Below are 17428 nucleotides of genomic sequence, written 5' to 3'. Positions count from 1 at the left end.
GTTATAGCAGAATTATAGCCAAGAGGTCCCACTTGGCAATTTACATGCTTATCTCATGTGTCACATAAACAGGCAAGCTAGAATACGCAGATTCTAGATTCTCTGCTGCAAAATCTTTGTCCAGATCTGGCGCCACCTGATTGTCAATTGAATGGCTTTTCTGCTCAATGAATTGCAATACAGACATGTTTTATTTGAAGTGCCCTTTTATGTAACAAAGAAGAGAAATGTCTTTGGCAAGGATATATATTATCTCGCATTCAGTCACAAAGCGTGACTGCACTGTTATCACAGAAGAGGGTTTGATCAATGAGCCGTTCCCTGCCAGGCTGTGCTTTGGTCTGCTGTAATGCGGACTTTCAAAGGAAACTAACCAGACATCATTAATTCTCTAAACTAACAATACTTTCAAAGTGTGTGTGTGTGGCAGGGTAATACATACAGAATATTCTATAGGGTACTGTACAGTGCAAGCTGATACCCACTGCTAGCCTTGTTAGCTACTCTGACCTTCAGTGGGTGACAATAAGCTTGTGTCTTACACAGCACCCTATATATATCAATATTGTATTTGGTGGATCAGGATTGAACACGTTCAGAGTCTTGTAGGTGTTAATAAACACTTGGCCATGGTGTGTTTTAATGAACAAAGTAGTGGCTGTATACTTTCCTAACCCTGCACTGAGCAATGAGCTCTATAATTGAGAGAATAATTATTATTATTATTTGTTTATTTAGCAGACGCCTTTATCCAAGGCGACTTACAGAGACTAGGGTGTGTGAACTATGCATCAGCTGCAGAGTCACTTACAGTTACGTCTCACCCGAAAGACGGAGCACAAGGAGGTTAAGTGACTTGCTCAGGGTCACACAATGAGTCAGTGGCTGAGGTGGGATTTGAACCGGGGACCTCCTGGTTCCAAGCCCATTTCTTTAACCACTGGACCACACAGCCTCCTAATAATGTACTACACACTCATTCAACTGTCCTAGGCAAAATGGTGTCATCTTTCAAATACTGTAGTTAAAACTTCAGGACATACCAGAACAACAGGATGCTTACATTGTTACAATTATATCACACTCCAAAAACAGCCTGTATGTTTCACAAACTGCTCAATTCACAGACACGGACAAAGGACTGGTCTTCAGTGGCAATGCTATGCAGTGGTTCTGTATTGAGTTAACAGGCAGTCAGCTTCATTGGCAGAATGACAAACCAAATTCTATCACAGCTGCATGAACCAATACACATTGGTAATCCATACCAGGGGAACTGTGACACATTTTTTTTTCCAAATCAAAAAAACAATGGCGTGATCTGCTTGGTCTCAGTATTTGTACAATAAAACTGACCAGATGGTAGAGGTCTGTTTTAGCGATAGTGAGTACAGACAAGTCTAACCAATCAGATTCAAAGAAAACTTATAAGGAAGCAATCACAGAGTTGAAGAACGTGTTATCCCCAATATACTTCTCCCGACAAGACAGTCTACAGTATCTAGTGCTTTGGTGCCATCTAGTGGCAGTTCTGCGACAAACACGTGTGTAATGACAACAGGGAACCTGCGAAACGGTGTACTGACTTCAATATTGTGTGCAGCAGCGAGAAAGAACTAGAGAAAATCCACCCATCGCGAGATCGCTCGTCGCTAGCTTGCCCCTTACCCTCGATTACACAGTCGTAGTGGGGATATACAATTGTATAACATTCGAGCAAGGGGGAGAACATAACCAGTCATACGTAACCATGGCTATCCAGAATCTGCTTCCTGCAAACTTCGCCTATGTCATTCTGACATTTTTCTACAGCTGGGTCATGCTGGCTTATTTGGCCGTAAAGGTGGGACAGGCGAGGAAGAAGTACGATGTTAAGGTAAATTGTTGCTCAGCATTGTCGTCTACCGAGCACTGCATTCTAGTCACATTGACTGGGCAGCATGACAGTGCAAATTGATATTGGTACTGTAGTAGAAGTTAACAGTTTTCGTTCTGAAAGTGAGTGTGAATGCTTGTTAAGTTTGCTACAGCAAATTGCAAAAGTGATATTATGGGCTAAACATAACAGCTTTTTTTTTAATCCTATACTCAGTGTGTCGTTCTATTGGTTTCATGACTTTTGGCTACTGTACTACAGGTATAGCCGATCTTTTGACATTGATAGTGGAAATTAAATACTTTCACACATAGATTTAATAAAATGAAATACACAGCTCATTTCTCTTGCAAAAACATCGTTTCCAGTTTACTGTATGAATTAGAATGTTTGCAGGTTAAAAATGATCAATGTTGGTGCAAAACGTTTTAAATCGTCAACATGCGCTGCGCAAAACGGGGAAAAGAAAGATACTGTGTAGTCTTCAGGTTGCACCCCAGTATGTTATCTGCATTGAAGAACTGTCCGCTTATTGCAGCCTTCGCGAATACACAGTAACTTGACCTTTGGTACAAAGGGAGTACTGTAATAATGATGGTTATTGCAAAACAGGTTGGGCTCCATTGATTGTTTTAGATAATAATGACTTGCAGTTTTTAGTACAAATACAGATACATACCTGTAGAAACTGCACACATGCAAGCTAGTTTGAGTATGCAGGGCAACACGATCAACTAACTCTTCAAGGCAATTCTAGTTATTCAAAAAAAGGTTTTGTTACATTAGAACTTGTTTTATAAATACCTCGAGCAAGATTTCTAATAAATCATATTGTTTTCTTTTTTTTATTTATTGTGCTTTTGTTATGATTATTTTTTGCAGTACCCTACAATGTACAGTGACAAGGATCCAGTGTTCAACTGCATTCAGCGGGCTCATCAAAACACACTGGAGGTGTACCCTCAGTGGCTGATCTTCCAGTGTATATCTGGACTTGCCTACCCTGTGAGTACTGGGAAGGTTTGATTCTGGGAGGGGCCTGTTTGGAGCAAGTTGGTTAACATGAAGTACTGTAATAGCACACATCGTTATGGTGGGCATTGGAATTTGCCTAATTTATTACAATCAGAAAAAAGAAAGAAAGAAAAAAAACTTTGACAATAAATAAGGGCCAACATGTCTGTGACTCAAAGTCCTCAATACATTGCTATGCAGGGATGGAAATATGTCTCCCATGGCATAGCAGTTTGATCCACTCCTGGTTTTGCTATGAGTTTAGTAAGACACACCTGAGTTTGTTACCTATGCACTGTGGCTAATCAGTCTCATTGTAAACCCTGGAATGGAAGGGTTGGGTGCTATGTAATCGGAGTCTTGTTTCCATCCCTACACTTTACTGCTTTGTTTCTCATCATTGTCTTGTTTTGTTAGACGGTTGCCTCTGTGTTGGGGGTTATTTGGGTCACCAGCAGATTCTCCTATGCCTGGGGGTATTACACTGGAGGTAAGAACTCACTTTATCACTCTTTCAGTTTCTATCCATTTAAATGTATAGGCTGCAATGTTGTGAGCCCGATTTTACTAAGCTTTAACACATGGCTTTCGATAGCGTTTCTCAAAAAGTTTGTTTAGCAGTTTAGTACACTTTCACTACTATTAAACTTTATTACGTTCATCAAAAAATAGTTTTAAAATAAATGAATTGCAAAAGGACAAATATTTAATTGCTAAGTAATTTATTAAAGATCCTATTGAAGTACAAAATGTAGTTAAACCGTTTTCTGTAACTGTTTGTTCTTTGTGTTTTCAGACCCTGCAAAGAGGATGAACGGTGCCTATGGGTACATTGGATATTTTGGTGCCATTTTAATGTCTCTTGTAGCAGCTCTTCAATTGCAGAATATGCTGTAATCAGTGTAATCTACAGAAGATGATGATGATAAGCACTGATTTACTGTGAAAACTTCCATTGTAACACTGGTACATTTCCAAACTGTCTCTGCAGGTAGACCATGATAGTGCCTGAGAATATAAGTACTAACTAATAGCTTCACGCAAGATTTTAAAAGTGTGACTCCTTGTATCCAAATGGCATTAAAAAAAAAAAAAAATTAAATAATCATCCACAGCAATTATTTTCATTGTAGGCACATAACAACCTTCTAATTTTTGACACTGTACATTTAAAAGAGGCAGGTAAAAAGAGGCATGTCTTTGCTATATGATATACAGTAGTTTATTGTGGTTTTAAAATGATTCTGCACTATGTATGGCTTGTGATCACAATATTTTTGTAGCCCCACTGTCAGTCTGTTGAATGTCACGTCGTGAACACCTGTGACACTGGAATAGAAACTTGAATGAATATATTTTTTTACACATCTGTCTAGGCTAGTTTAACAGAGTAACTATTAGAATTGCCAGTAATTCAAATGTAACTACAATACAAATAACAACAGAAGGTATCCTATTGCACTGTGTTACATTCATATGAAGTCATCGAATCTGTTGGTTCTTAACTAACTGCATTTTCTTCTGTATAGGTTTATGTTATGTTTACAGTGAAAGAGGTAACATTTTACACTGGTGTCATTTCATTACGTTCCAATAAAGAGATTTCCTTTTTCTCAATGCTGTCTGCATGGTATTTGTTAGGAAAGGTTGACACGGTTATGTAGAGAGGAGAACACTGAGAAAACACTTGTTTTTAAATATCTTCACAGCCATTTATCCCATGGGCGTGCACCCTCTGTAATGCCAGATTGAGTCCTGGCAGAATTTGCCACCTTAGGTGCTAAATACTGCCCCTTTAGCTGTATTTGTCACTCCAGCATGATTTTAATAATAAAGTAATAATGTGCAATATGTTGTATTGATTGGATAGGTAATTTGTTTTCTTTGCTTTGGAAGATGGGAGCACACTGTACTGATAATGAGTGTATTTGCTACTGTAGCGGTACACAATATGTGTCTCTGTGTACCTTCTATGTGTGTAATCATCACATTTCAATGCAAAACCACTGAAATTAATCTTTCCAGCAGACAAGATTCATAGATGGCACAAAACATAATATTTGGCATAACAAATATTTCTACACAGATTGCGTCGTCTATGCATGATATACAAACTATACATTATATACACAATGGTTCATACATGCACACATTTGCATTTTTGGAAATCAATATAAAAACTGCGCTGCCAGTTATTTGCTGGATAATGTAAGTCATTGTGATGTTTGTAAACGTGAGGTGTTGGGACACATTTGAAAGCATGACAGGTTATCAGATATGCGCTGCTGCACTCTTGTTTTAGCCTAATGTCTCTCCCATCACTATAATGACGTGAGCAAACAGCAACGGTAACATTAATGTACCCGCCTTTGGGATTATCTATTGCTGTTGGATATTGACCCACCAACCGATGGAATTGACTTTATTTTGCTACGGCTGTATTTACACACCGGTGCACAGAAGCGTGAACTTGGCCAATATTAACCCTCGACTATGACATCACAATAAGGCGTGGAAAACCTCACGGAGCAAGCGCAAAGAGGAGCTACATCTCAACTCAGAGAACAGTAATAATACAAAAAACTCAAAGAGATTTTTGTTTATTGTCTGCTGAAAATAACGAGAAGAGGTATGTATAGGTACCTATACAAATATAATGAACAACTATGCAATAAAAATAATCGTAAAAACATTTTCGGCAGCGGTGTTTACTTATCCTAAACCCGCTGTTAGAGACTGGAGGAAACAACACAGAGTAAAATACTAAAATAGCCTATTCTTAAAATATTTTTATTGCAATCTGTAATATATTTTCACACTATGTTCGCTCTGGGAAGCTGACACATTAGAGCAATGTCGGACGCTTTAATGTTTTATGTTCTTTCTGTGTCGTAGTTTCTGGCAGTTGTATTGGCATTGGTCTTTAAGATACGCCATTGCGTAATGGGGGATGTAGTTTGTTTAAAATATCTTGTCCCTCTGGCTAGCTTGATCTGGGCAATGATAGAACTACATCGCCCACAAAGCACTGCGGTTCTATGCCTGCCTGAGCAATACTTTTTTGAAGCCAGCTCTAGTTCCTGCATTACATTCTCATTCACACAACAAAGGGCTACTGCACGCTTTCTTTTTAGGCAGGGTCATAAGTATTATCTTGTGACTTTACTTGGATTACTTACTCGCCAGTTAGTAAGAAGATAAAAAAAAGGATTTTCAAGGTTTGACTGCCCTTACGCTAATAGGTTTGCAATTTGTAGGGTGCTTTGCAAAAGCAAGCATAAAAAATGCGAAGTACAATTATTTTATTAAGAATTGTACTAATTACACTGATTTGGGGCTTTCACCGACACAAAAACTACTCGATTTGCAAAAAAAAAACAAAAAAAAAAACGTATAATGTTTTGAATAAGTGTCGTATAAAACACTGAAGTGATTGAAAGTGTGTTATTTTTACGGTGATGGCCAAAGCTGTTTCATGGGCATGTTTTTTTCAACGCGTCGATCCCAAACTTGTCTTAAAACATTCCCGTCTTCTATTTCAGCCCTGCAGAATGTCTGGGTTTCTGGATAACGTCAGGTGCGGAGAATGTGAGTGCGTAGATTGGGGGGAGAAGCGGAACGCCATCGCATCGATAGCTGCTGGAGTATTGGTAGGTTCTCGCATCGATTGTATTCCGCTTCTAAACCACATTTTCCATGTGTGCAGTGAAACATCTCTATTTAATGCCAGTCAAAGGATCAACAAAATGTGACCTTACTACTGAAGCTACACAGTCAGAAAAAAAAAAAAAAAGTTTTTAATCTTATTTGATTAATCTAAATTTAATGCTTCCAGATTTCCAGATGGATTGGCCATGTAATAGCATGCTATTTTTATTAGAAAGGCAATTGAGGAGTTTCCTTATACTGCTGATGGTTTTAATACACTCAGTATGTCGGTAGGGTCAGGGGTCCACAAAGGCTTGTCATTTCATTGTTTCTGTTGTCAGTCTCATAGCAGGACAGTACAGAACTTGCTGGTTTGTTTCAGTTCTTCACAGGATGGTGGATAATCATCGATGCAGCAGTCAAATACCCCGACATGGACAGATTCAACCACTCCTACCACGCTTGTGGGGTTATAGCGACTGTTGCATTCCTCATGTAAGTAAATTATTTTATAATTCAGAAAAGGGGGAGGGGTACTGCGTTTTACACAAGGATGTAATAATATGGGGTTATACTACAGACAGAAGGGAGGACTTGTTGGCAGTACAGTTCGTATACATTCTCTAAAGGTTGTTTGAGTAGTCACTTTTCTGTACATCAGGCTGTAGGTCCGAGCTTAACATGGTTATCTAAACGGAATGGATCCAACTGCTATGCAGTGGGAGTCTTATTTCCATTCCTGCCTAAATCACAGATCACAAGTGAAGTGAGGTACAGTACTGTGAGGTTTCAATGACAAAGTTCCACAATGCAAGTTTGATTGAAACTTTGGAGGCTACATTGTGCCTTTTAAGTTACACTTTCTAATTTTTTTTTTAGTGAATTCAGTTCAAGTTCCACAATGCAAGTCAGTGTCAGACTGGGGTTAGATCAGACCTGGGATAACTGGTTGACATTTATTTTAGTTTACTTTTCAAGGTGAGTAGGTACTTGTGTTCTTCCTGCAGGATCAATGCTGTTTCTAATGGACAGGTCCGTGGGGAGAGCTACAGCGATGGGTGCCTGGGACAGACAGGTAGGTTTTTTTAAATACATTTCTGTAGTCCTGTAATGTTTATTCACATGGTTACGATATGCCTTATGACATCTGCAGATGTGCTCTCTGCACCTCCATACACCTCCATCCAGCTCCATCCAGCTGTCTATCTGCCAGGGTGAAATGCCCTCTCGTGTCAGTCCTATATACCTCTGGCGATCACAATCAGCTGCAGTCTGATAAAGCAGGCTGAGTGTTTTGCCTCCTTCACTAGAATCTGATCTGTGCTATTGATTTTTAAAGCTGTAAATAGCCTTGGAGCATCTTTCCAGCTCTGTTGTCAGCCTGCTGTGTTTCTGTCTTTTGCCCCCAAGACTACAGCACCTGATCCCTTAAGTCAAATGTATGTGATGCTTGCTTAGTCTGAGAGTAGAGATCATGGAGTCAGTTCAGTTTATCTAAATGGTTAATTAATGCCAGAGTTAGTCCCAGTTCTGAGACAAGACACCAAAAGGCAATTGTTCAAGCTCTGACTGTATTTGGACCCATCACCATTGAGATTAATAGACCCACATGTCTTACATTCTGTCTGGATTATCCCAGTGTACAGTGCCTGGAATGTTTGCTTTGAGTAGTTAATAATAGTTTTTTAAAATTTTTTTTTACTTTAGACTTGAATAATCTGTATATATTCTATGTACTGGATGACATCTATACACAAGAGAAGATGCACTGGAATTTTGTCCAATTTGATGAGGTTGGATTTCACAAACTGGGTTTTATAATCCAGCAGAAAGCTTGTATTGAACTGCATGCTGCTTGCTGTGTGTTTCAGGGGCTCGGGTCTGGCTCTTCATTGGCTTCATGCTGGCCTTTGGCTCCCTGATCGCTTCCATGTGGATCCTCTTTGGAGGCTACGTTGTGCCACGTAAGTCACACTTTCTAAGAGCACTGAGTGAATTCAGTGTTAGCAGTGCTAACCCAATGGGCCCTTTATGCAGTGCCTTAACCTTGAAGTAATTGTAACTTGGGAGGTATTGCACTAGTATGTGTTGAATACAGTGTTATGGGAAGAAGCTGTTTTGGTTAGTAGCCTTTACTAATAATACTAATGTTGTTTGATACAGAGAAGGCAGAGGTGTATCCGGGTATAGCAGTCTTCTTCCAAAACGCATTCATTTTCTTTGGGTGAGTATTTCCAGCAAAGTTTATTATTTTATTAGATTCTTGATTGGTTCACTTAAATAAAACAGACAAAGGGTTTGATGAAATGTTTGTTTCACTCTGATTTAAATGTAATCGATTGTTAAATACTAACGCTATCTAATTGTCTTGCAGGGGTCTGGTGTTTAAATTCGGGCGTACAGAAGACTTGTGGCAGTAATGCTGCCCGCTTTGTATTTCTGTTAGGGTTTGTCTTTGTAAACCTCTTGCCTTGGCACACCGTGTGGTGTGTCTAACTGGTCTTCTCTTTACCATATTTTATAGCATGGTGTCAGTTTACAGTATGTAATGTGCTACCTTTCTACTTTTCTGAAAACAGTGACGGTCAGACTGATTTTGCCTAATGTATCAATACAGTTCAATATTAGTGTAGTTTAATGATCTAAATACTGCTGCCCTTCAGTATTTTGTCCCCATATAAAGCAATGAGGTGGAAAAAAAAATTGATGACTTTTTCAGCTATTTAAAAAAATATTTCATGCATGAAAGAAAAGCTTGAGGAGTGTGAAACAATGTCAGAGATGAAACTGTATGATGAGCATTTCCGTTTACTATTCCAGTAACAAACACCTGTAAAGTAGAATCCCTCTATTTCAACCAGAAAAACGATCTGCTAGGAATGTCACTATCACACTGTTTGTGCGCATCCTTTAAACTTGTTTCAGAATTAATGCAAAGTGATGCATGTTGGCAGAAGAGTAGATGTATTGTGATGTGATTTTTTTTTTTCTTCTGTATTGTAATGCATATTTTGCGTAGTAGTTTTTAGAAGCAAGCGAGCTGGCTGTCTCTTCGTTTGCTTCGTTTACGGTGTGCTGCACCTGATATTAATTCACACTGCTGTTCGGAGCTCTGTTTTATGTTTAATTCATTAAATAGTGTGAGTGTGTGTGTGTTTGTTCCATTTACAATTTGTACACAGATCAGACACACACAAAAATAAAAAAGACCAAATTTAGAGTTTTCCTATTTTCTTATGAATGCCATGAAATAATTTTGCTAATGCAGGTGTATAAAAAAGTAGTAAAACTGAAGAATAAGCTTTGATATTAAAATGACCTGGAAGGTATTATTACAGCTTAACCACCTAGGTGGATTCATGTGCTTCAAAACTAATGTTAAAGGCCAAAAATGAGTATTACACTACTGGTTAATTCATATTTCAGAAAATATAATGCTGACATGTTGTTGTAAATAACTCAACTGATTTGCCTGAAATGCATACTTAGTTTATTTTTTAATATTGAGAAAGCAATGATATTGGATGTACTAATCAAAGCTTTGAAAAACATGATGTAATGTATTTTCATGTTCAGTGAAGCACATTTATCATGCCACAGCACTATAATCCCTGTCCGTCTTCACTTCCTGTCCTATAACCTGGAACACAGGAAGTGAGATTATAGTATAGTGGCAAGACACATTCTTTACCTGAGTGAAAATAAAGTAAAGGTGAAACAAAAGTCTTTTTGCACCATTTCTTTACTTACTGTTACAAAAATTATTTTGTAGCGACTAAGACTGATGACAACAAAAGTAAGTAGTCTAGGCCAAAGTTACCTGTGTTCTTCTGAATTTGTGTTAAGATAATGTGCAGTTCCACAGAACACTGCATCTTGCTTCTAAACGTGGGTGTGATTGAAAAGTGGATCTTAAAACGTTAATGACATTTAACAATCATAAAGTAAACTTTCATATATATATAATCTGTAGAAGCACACATCAGGCCTGTAGAATGTAAAGATATGAAACTTTAAAATAAAACAGTCTTGGGACTTGGCTTATGTTTTTATTAATATGTAGATCAAAGACGGAAAACATGAGACATTTGAATTTTGGATATAAAAACAGGAATGTTTCATATTATGTTTGTATATAATTCAACAAGCAGTATTGTAGACTCACTAACCCCAAATCCAATCATCTGAATTGACCTGTAGACCGAACCATGCAATCACAATGAAATGCATGCAGATAGCAGCTGTACAAACCACACGTCACTATCCGAATGTAAGGACACTATTTAAAACGGTCTCTGTATTTTTAATGAAAAGGTTGTAATGAGTTTTTAATGAAATGTTAAACAGACTAGACATTTTTTAGTATGATACAGATTATAATCAGATATCCAAACAATTAAACTAAGAACAGGGTCCGGTCCCAGCTGGTGGGGATTAGGGAGAGTTCTGTCTAGAGATGTGTTCGTTGTAGTTGCACAGTGATGAGAAGGTCTAACACAGGTTTGTCGGGGTGTTGAATTGAACTACTTTTAGACTAATGCGTTTCCAATACGTACCTGTTGAGCATTGTTTGATCTGCAATGACTGATTTCTATGAATAAATGGTAATGTCACACCAAAACAAATCGATAAGGCATTTCCAGAGCCACACGTCATCTCTCTCTCTCTCTCTCTCTCTCTCTCTCTCTCTCTCTCTCTCTCTCTCTCTCTCTCTCTCTCTCTCTCTCTCTCTCTCTCTCTCTCTCTGTACATGTATTGTACATTAACAGTATACTATAAACTGTAAAATATACTATAGAGACTCTCACGCACTGTTAGAGCCTTACATAAATAATCTACAGGCTGTTTTCTGATTGGCTATTGATAAGATCAACTGAAAATGTCACACACATAGAACAATCAACACACTTTATGAAGAAGAGGCATAAGTTCGTACAAAGCCAAAATCGACAGCAGTGTATCTTATACAAATACACAGTTTCCCGTGGCCAGGTCTTTCATTTCATTCCAGTCTGTTGAATACGTGATGGGGGGGTCACATGCATCCTTGTTAAAGTTTCACGGCTAGATGAGGGAACTGTGTGTTGGGGGGGGGGGAGGGAATTGTTGTTATCTGTGGCATGGAGAAGATATTTTATCATTGGAAAATACACAGCATCAAAACAGGAATACTACTGTAATGTACATCATGTCCATCATTAGTTATGAATTTATTTAAAGGACTACTAAATACTTTATGTAATTGCATAATAATATTTCTTCCTAGCTGAAGCTGAGAGGGTTTTTTTTGTTGTTTTTTTAAGATTTGAAATGGAAACTCACTCATTCAGATGGAAACAAATTACCACTGGTCTTTTTTTTATTCTGGCCTTATTACAGAAATTCCACCTTGCTCAGGCTTGCTCAGAGACAGTATGACTTTATTAAACTTTCTGAATATCCATGAGTGCAGACGCAGTGAGAAATGATGATAAAGAACACGTCTCATGTCAAGGTTAACACAATTTCCTTGTACAGTTGCTATGATGTTAATATAAGGACTTGTCTGTTACAAAATAAGCATCTGTCATGGAATTAGTTGTTAACAACCTACCTCCCAGAACGCTTGATCATCAAAGTATTTCTGATCTGGCTTCCATATGTTCAATTTTAAAAGAAATCCTATAAAAATAAAATAAAAAATAAAAAAATCCCTTGGCATCAGTTGTTTTCTGGTCTTATATAGCGTAGCGCATGCTAACGCCAATCTGGAGAAGCATTTGCTATGAAGTTGATAGCAGTGCCTTCATCCCGCCACTGTTTATACGTATCACATCATGTGCATATTTGGCAGGTGCCTGATGTAGGATTTATATAGGATCTGATGCATGTTGTCTGATTAAAGATCATACATATACATTTTGTCAATAGAAATGTTTCAAGAAAACTTTCTTTTTTTCTCCCTATGATAAAATGATTCCTTTTCACTTACCTGTAACTAGTCCCAATACAAGACTCAGTGCCAAGGTGATGTAAAGAGCAAGCAAGTAAAAAGCTGCCTCGCTCCAAGCTCTACCAATATATATAAAAAAAGAAACAATATTGAAAAATAAATGGCGTTACTTCAACCCTCATAAACATGCTGCATTTTACTGTAGTAGTCTGTAAGTTTACTTCTTGAGTGCTGTAAATACTCTTAAGGTTACTGTGTTTGTCAGATACTCTCTCTTGGATAGATTTCTATTTTGTTACACATACACTTGGAGGTTGGACGCTGTGGCCAGCTCTATGACGATTCGAATCAGCACTCCTAGGATCCCAGGTACACCGTGCACGTAGTGGACACCACAGGTATCATGGATATCAAACGCTAATTCAAGGAATGGCTGCAAAAAAAAAAAAGCATTTCTGATTACTAGTTATGGATTTAAGGAACATTTCAAGTGTGAAAATGGGGGGGGGGGGGGGGGGGGGGTAATTGCTCGAGGTCCATGCTGAGTTAAAGAAAGCTCCCAGTTTGCTTGCCTTATACTGTTATACTTTTTAGATCATAAATGATATCCTTTGTAGCTAGTGACACTGCTGAGTTGCAAGTGTAACCGACTACTTGAAAGTCAGGCATGCAAACTGAGAACTTTCTTTTAACCTAGTATGGTACCAGATACAATTTTTCAAACCTGCACATGTGAGACATATGTAAATAGCAAACTGAAGTGCATGAGAGGTATGGAATTATTTCATTAGCCAGAACCCCTTTGATAGTCGAATTGAAAGCAGGTACCTTCATAAACCAGCATCCCAAGATGCAGATCAATCCTGCAGTCAAGCCGATGGTCAATGCAATCCATGGAGATGGGATCACTGTGGCTGCTGCTCCAACAGCAACACCCCCAGCCAGAGTGGCATTGTGGATATAAACCTGGAAGCACAAACATTGACCGCAGTAATGGGTCAGGAACAGTGGTAATGAAAAGCTGCTTACTGTTACACAACGGAGGTAATTCACAGGGAATCTATCGAGACCCCTTCCTAATGCATGGCAAGCAACCCATCAACATTACAGACCCAAAACTGATGGTTCAATGTCAGGTGATGATAATTAAATTGAAATCTTTATTGCAAGTACTTGTTAAGTCCCGTTTTTTTTTTTTTCGGGAGTGAAGTGGCACTGATAACATTCAATTGTTAGAAATATCTCCAAGGATCTGAAATGATGCTACAGTCCCACTCTTGCAGACACCACAAAGAATGAATCACAAGTGCACGTCACTAGAGGATTATCACTGTCCTTACCATGTTCATTTTTCCTTTTTTGCTGATCAGCACTGAAAAGGCAAATACAGTGACTGCACTCGCAGCCAGTGAAAAGTAAGTGCTGTACACAGCATTCATCTTCTCAGCTTTCCCTTCGATGAGCACGGAGTTGTAACTCGGCCAAAACATCCATAAGAAGATTGTACCTGTGGCACAGAAAGGTTAGGATTAGAATTTCACTGAAACATGCCTTTTAGATTTTACGTACGATGATAAAATGACACCATATTTGGAACTTTTCTATAACGTTGCCAACAAAGCATTTTGACAAATCACCGCGTTGCCAAATATAGAATGTGGAGGCATTCGTTTTTTTGTGCTCAGCATATTACCAGCAGGCTGTGTGTGAAAGAAATAACGGTGTATGAAAATGCTTGTAGAAAAGAACCACCTACCTAGCATTGAGAATTTCCCCATGTCAGTTGAAGACTTTTCTTTCTCGTGCCTCTGTCTCAGTCCAGGCCGATGTAAGGCCCAGGACACCATTAGGCCGAAGTAAGCCCCAAAGACGTGGTGATGCATAATGCTGGGAACACAGTCCATCTGTATTTCAAAAATAAAAATTGGATCTCTGCTCGAAGGTGTCAGGGGTGTCAAAAGTTGGTCATTCCACTCCTGGTCTTTGTTCCAACCCTACTCTTAATTGTTTAATTGAACCAATGAAACCTCCATCCAGACCCTGGAGTAGTTCATTAAATCATTTTACCTGTTAAACCTGGAGTGGAATGGCCCTCCAAGGCTGTGATTGACACCCCTAGTATATTTCACCAAGCCTTCGACTCCCAAGTGTCATTAGAGCAGATACACCTGCTAGTGTGTAATTAACACATTTAGAAAATATAAGAATCCTTGATTTAAATGCTGTTTATTCAAGTTATGTAACATAAGTGACCAATTTGATTTATCATTTCAGAAAACCTAACCGGCTTTGTGAATTATCCCTGATTGTTTTGGTGAATGAAAAAAAAAATATGTAGGAGGACAAACATTCAGACATGCCTTTTTCATCAGAACTTGACTTTCTTTTAGTTTGCTGTCAATTTCAAGGTCTGCTATGGAAAAAAAAAAGTGTGCTGCAGATTACATTTTACATGTCAACAAAGCTGATGTTGTGAATGTGTTTTAATACAAGGAAACAGCCCTTTTAATTGAATTCTAGCCCATTCTCTTTCAAAAACATTAGAGAAGGTTGTTGCTCTAAAAGTTGTTGCTTTTAAGCTGCTCCCAGATTCTGTGTTGAAGGTTTTACTGTACGCAGCTCACCTTAATGAACGTGGTGAGTAACCAGTGGTTGAAAATGAAGCTGGTAACTTCCAGGAGAGTCATGAGGAGGAGCTGAACCGGGTTGGTCTTTCCCAGCACGGCTCCCATTGAGATGAGTGCTGAGGCGGCACAGAGATTCGCAGTCACCAAACTGATTGGAAAGGGGAGTTAAAGAACAGAAGAACATTGACAAACGAGAGGATCCCATCAGTGTTCGTTCAATTTGAAAATGGATTGTCTGCCCTGTATTGTGCATGCAAATGAGAAGCTTGTGTTATTTCCTATTGATTTACCTCATCATGTTTATCCTGATTTTCCCATCGCTGAATTCAAACATGAAGCCGTTCACTAGTGTGGCCCACTGCACTCCCAAGGCAGCCACAAGCAGGTTAAACCCGGTGCTGCTGAAGCCATATCTCCTCAGGAAGCTCATGAGGAAGCCAAATCCCAGGAACACCATCACGTGGACATCTTGGAAGTCTGTCATTGGAGAGAGAGTGATATCACCCTTCAAAACATATTGACCAGGTACAGTTTCCTTAGATCTGCATGCCCTGCAGCAGAGATAGGTGAGGAGTCTGCACATCTGACACAGTTACATGCTGTTCTACATTTTAGAAGTTTCTTCAAAGTGCTTGTAGACTTCTGTATGATACTGATAGCTCTAATTGTGTATTTAAAGCCATGACGTAAGTATATTACAATATATTATTTGTATTTTAATGTGTATTCAGTGATGCTGTTTCATTTTCAACTCATGTAAGCCTGCTGGTTATCTGTGAAGTTTCAGTCTTATCAGGTCAGCACTGAACAATCGGCCATAACAAGAAGCAGAGAATCCTCTTATCACCTCACTGAAGCAGCCCTGCACTCTACTGATTCCAAAAACAGTACCTCACCCTGTGAGACATCGCAAGCGCAAACCCCCTTCAGAAATCAAGAAGAGAGGGTCAATTCCAGGGACTGTCCTTTGGGTAAAGATCACATTCGCTTTTATCTGACAGATTCCCCGTACGAAACACTGATGCACCAGCGACCATAAATATTCACAGTCCAATCCTTTTCTCAGTTAGACTGTCAGGGAGCAGAGTTGATATCAGCCACTACAAAGGCCATGCATAATGAAACAGTATGTCATTTTAATTTCTAATTGGAACTGTAAACTAATAACACACTTAACTTGTTTTCCACCAGGTGGCGCCAAACTCTTAGTAACAATCCCATATGATAAGTTAGACGTTCAGTCAATAAATTCAATTTCAAAACAGAGGTGGCCCTTTCAAAGGCAGTGCCTTTCCCCTGTCTCTATATAAATATTGCACAGTGATCAGCTCTGGTCCTCCATGTACCCTCAACTGCACTGGTTTTTAATTCCAACCAGGAGCTGCATTATTTTAAACATGCATTGTGTTCTAGTGCACAGAAGACAGCTCTTAGAGACAGCCTCTGGTAAAGTCTATGTTCATAACTACCTGTATGTACTTGAGGACCAGGGTTGAAAACTATTGTGATGTTACTGGTGTATATGAAAATATTACCATCATTATATCTGCCAGTGTGCTGCCATAACCAACTGCTTTACTATTGAAGATTGTTTGATAAGGAATGCGAAAGCATGGCAATTCATGGTAAACTTTATAATAACCATGTATCCCTTGTGCACAACCTTATTAACTTTACCCGAATATAACATTTGTTTAAAAAAAAACTTCTTTCATTTAGCAAATAGGTCTTTACAGAACAGCCTTGAAATAAACTTCAACAAATAAGATCCTATACATAAACCAGATACTTCTGTCAAAAAAACAAACAAACAAAAAAAAAACTAAAAACACAAACTAGCAGTACTAAAACAGGAAATTACCTGCATAGACGGTTGTAACAGTTTTTCGTTTTTTCGATTGGGTTTCATCCTGGATATAAGAATCATCGTATTGAACAAAAAAAATGAAAATAAGTATGAACGCTATTTCCAAACATATCGCCAGGACAGGCAGCAGTCGCCGAAGACTCGGAGCATATTTAGGAGCCATTATGATGTCTTACAGGGCATTTCTATTGCTGTTTCTATTACACTGCCAGGGAATAGGAATACTGTCTTCTTAGAAAGTAATAGACAGGATCCAGTCCAGAGAATAGGGGTGTGACATAGATTATACATGAGGACGCCTTATCTGTCAGTGACAAGGACTGCTCCTAACGACTCTGTCTGACTTTGTTATAGCCTGCCTGAAAATGAAGATAATAGAAAGCTATGAACTTTAAAGAGATACCGGTGCTCTATAGGATACACATTTAATGTCTTAGCTGTTTAATATCCTGCTGTGTGTTCAC

At 38.6% G+C, this 17428-nt stretch overlaps 3 protein-coding genes across 6 annotated transcripts; 2 read left to right on the top strand and 1 right to left on the bottom strand.

The window, feature by feature from the left end:
- The first annotated feature begins 1624 nt into the window (after window positions 1-1624).
- LOC131699701 (glutathione S-transferase 3, mitochondrial-like) lies at window positions 1625-4507 on the top strand. The gene is made up of 4 exons (XM_058997416.1): window positions 1625-1876; window positions 2759-2881; window positions 3308-3380; window positions 3687-4507. Exons 1-4 carry the CDS (start codon window positions 1751-1753, stop codon window positions 3785-3787), a joined length of 423 nt encoding a protein of 140 aa, XP_058853399.1. The 5' UTR covers window positions 1625-1750; the 3' UTR covers window positions 3788-4507.
- An 859-nt stretch (window positions 4508-5366) lies between these two features.
- LOC131696487 (transmembrane protein 50A-like) lies at window positions 5367-10261 on the top strand. 2 transcript variants are annotated; one of them, XM_058997414.1, is made up of 7 exons: window positions 5367-5519; window positions 6433-6540; window positions 6921-7033; window positions 7546-7613; window positions 8410-8502; window positions 8702-8762; window positions 8913-10261. In XM_058997414.1, the coding sequence occupies exons 2-7, from the start codon at window positions 6442-6444 to the stop codon at window positions 8956-8958; spliced, it is 480 nt and encodes a 159-aa protein (XP_058853397.1). In that variant the 5' UTR covers window positions 5367-5519; window positions 6433-6441; the 3' UTR covers window positions 8959-10261. The 2 variants fall into 2 exon arrangements, with proteins under 2 accessions (XP_058853397.1, XP_058853398.1); XM_058997415.1 differs by lacking the exon at window positions 5367-5519 and adding an exon at window positions 5932-6108.
- A 312-nt stretch (window positions 10262-10573) lies between these two features.
- LOC117414099 (ammonium transporter Rh type A-like) lies at window positions 10574-17213 on the bottom strand. 3 transcript variants are annotated; one of them, XR_009308274.1, is made up of 11 exons: window positions 16959-17213; window positions 15388-15574; window positions 15095-15245; window positions 14227-14374; window positions 13811-13977; window positions 13299-13436; window positions 12776-12903; window positions 12510-12589; window positions 12132-12199; window positions 11498-11651; window positions 10574-11010 (listed from the first exon to the last, which is right to left on the bottom strand). XR_009308274.1 is itself a non-coding variant. In XM_058997412.1 (10 exons), exons 1-10 carry the CDS (start codon window positions 17125-17127, stop codon window positions 11589-11591), a joined length of 1299 nt encoding a protein of 432 aa, XP_058853395.1. In that variant the 5' UTR covers window positions 17128-17213; the 3' UTR covers window positions 10574-11588. The 3 variants fall into 3 exon arrangements, 2 of the variants coding, with proteins under 2 accessions (XP_058853395.1, XP_058853396.1); XM_058997412.1 differs by having other exon boundaries at window positions 10574-11651; XM_058997413.1 differs by having other exon boundaries at window positions 10574-11615.
- Window positions 17214-17428: the final 215 nt, after the last annotated feature.

The sequence above is a fragment of the Acipenser ruthenus genome, chromosome 23, assembly GCF_902713425.1.
Source record: "Acipenser ruthenus chromosome 23, fAciRut3.2 maternal haplotype, whole genome shotgun sequence".
Classification (NCBI taxonomy): Eukaryota; Metazoa; Chordata; class Actinopteri; order Acipenseriformes; family Acipenseridae; genus Acipenser; species Acipenser ruthenus.
This window is presented reverse-complemented; position numbering and strand designations above follow the sequence as displayed.

Bases quoted from the DNA above. Each gene is read 5' to 3' on its own strand.
- LOC131699701 (XM_058997416.1), top strand. From the start codon at position 1,751: ATGGCTATCCAGAATCTGCTTCCTGCAAACTTCGCCTATGTCATTCTG. The intron at 1,877-2,758 runs GTAAATTGTTGC...TATTTTTTGCAG, and splicing joins GGAAGAAGTACGATGTTAAG to TACCCTACAATGTACAGTGA. The intron at 2,882-3,307 runs GTGAGTACTGGG...TTGTTTTGTTAG, and splicing joins TATCTGGACTTGCCTACCCT to ACGGTTGCCTCTGTGTTGGG.
- LOC131696487 (XM_058997414.1), top strand. From the start codon at position 6,442: ATGTCTGGGTTTCTGGATAACGTCAGGTGCGGAGAATGTGAGTGCGTA. The intron at 7,034-7,545 runs GTAAGTAAATTA...TTCTTCCTGCAG, and splicing joins GCGACTGTTGCATTCCTCAT to GATCAATGCTGTTTCTAATG. The intron at 8,763-8,912 runs GTGAGTATTTCC...ATTGTCTTGCAG, and splicing joins AACGCATTCATTTTCTTTGG to GGGTCTGGTGTTTAAATTCG.
- LOC117414099 (XM_058997412.1), bottom strand. From the start codon at position 17,127: ATGGCTCCTAAATATGCTCCGAGTCTTCGGCGACTGCTGCCTGTCCTG. The intron at 15,246-15,387 runs GTAAATCAATAG...CTTTCCAATCAG, and splicing joins ATCAGGATAAACATGATGAG to TTTGGTGACTGCGAATCTCT. The intron at 12,200-12,509 runs GTAAGTGAAAAG...TTATTTTTATAG, and splicing joins TGTATTGGGACTAGTTACAG to GATTTCTTTTAAAATTGAAC.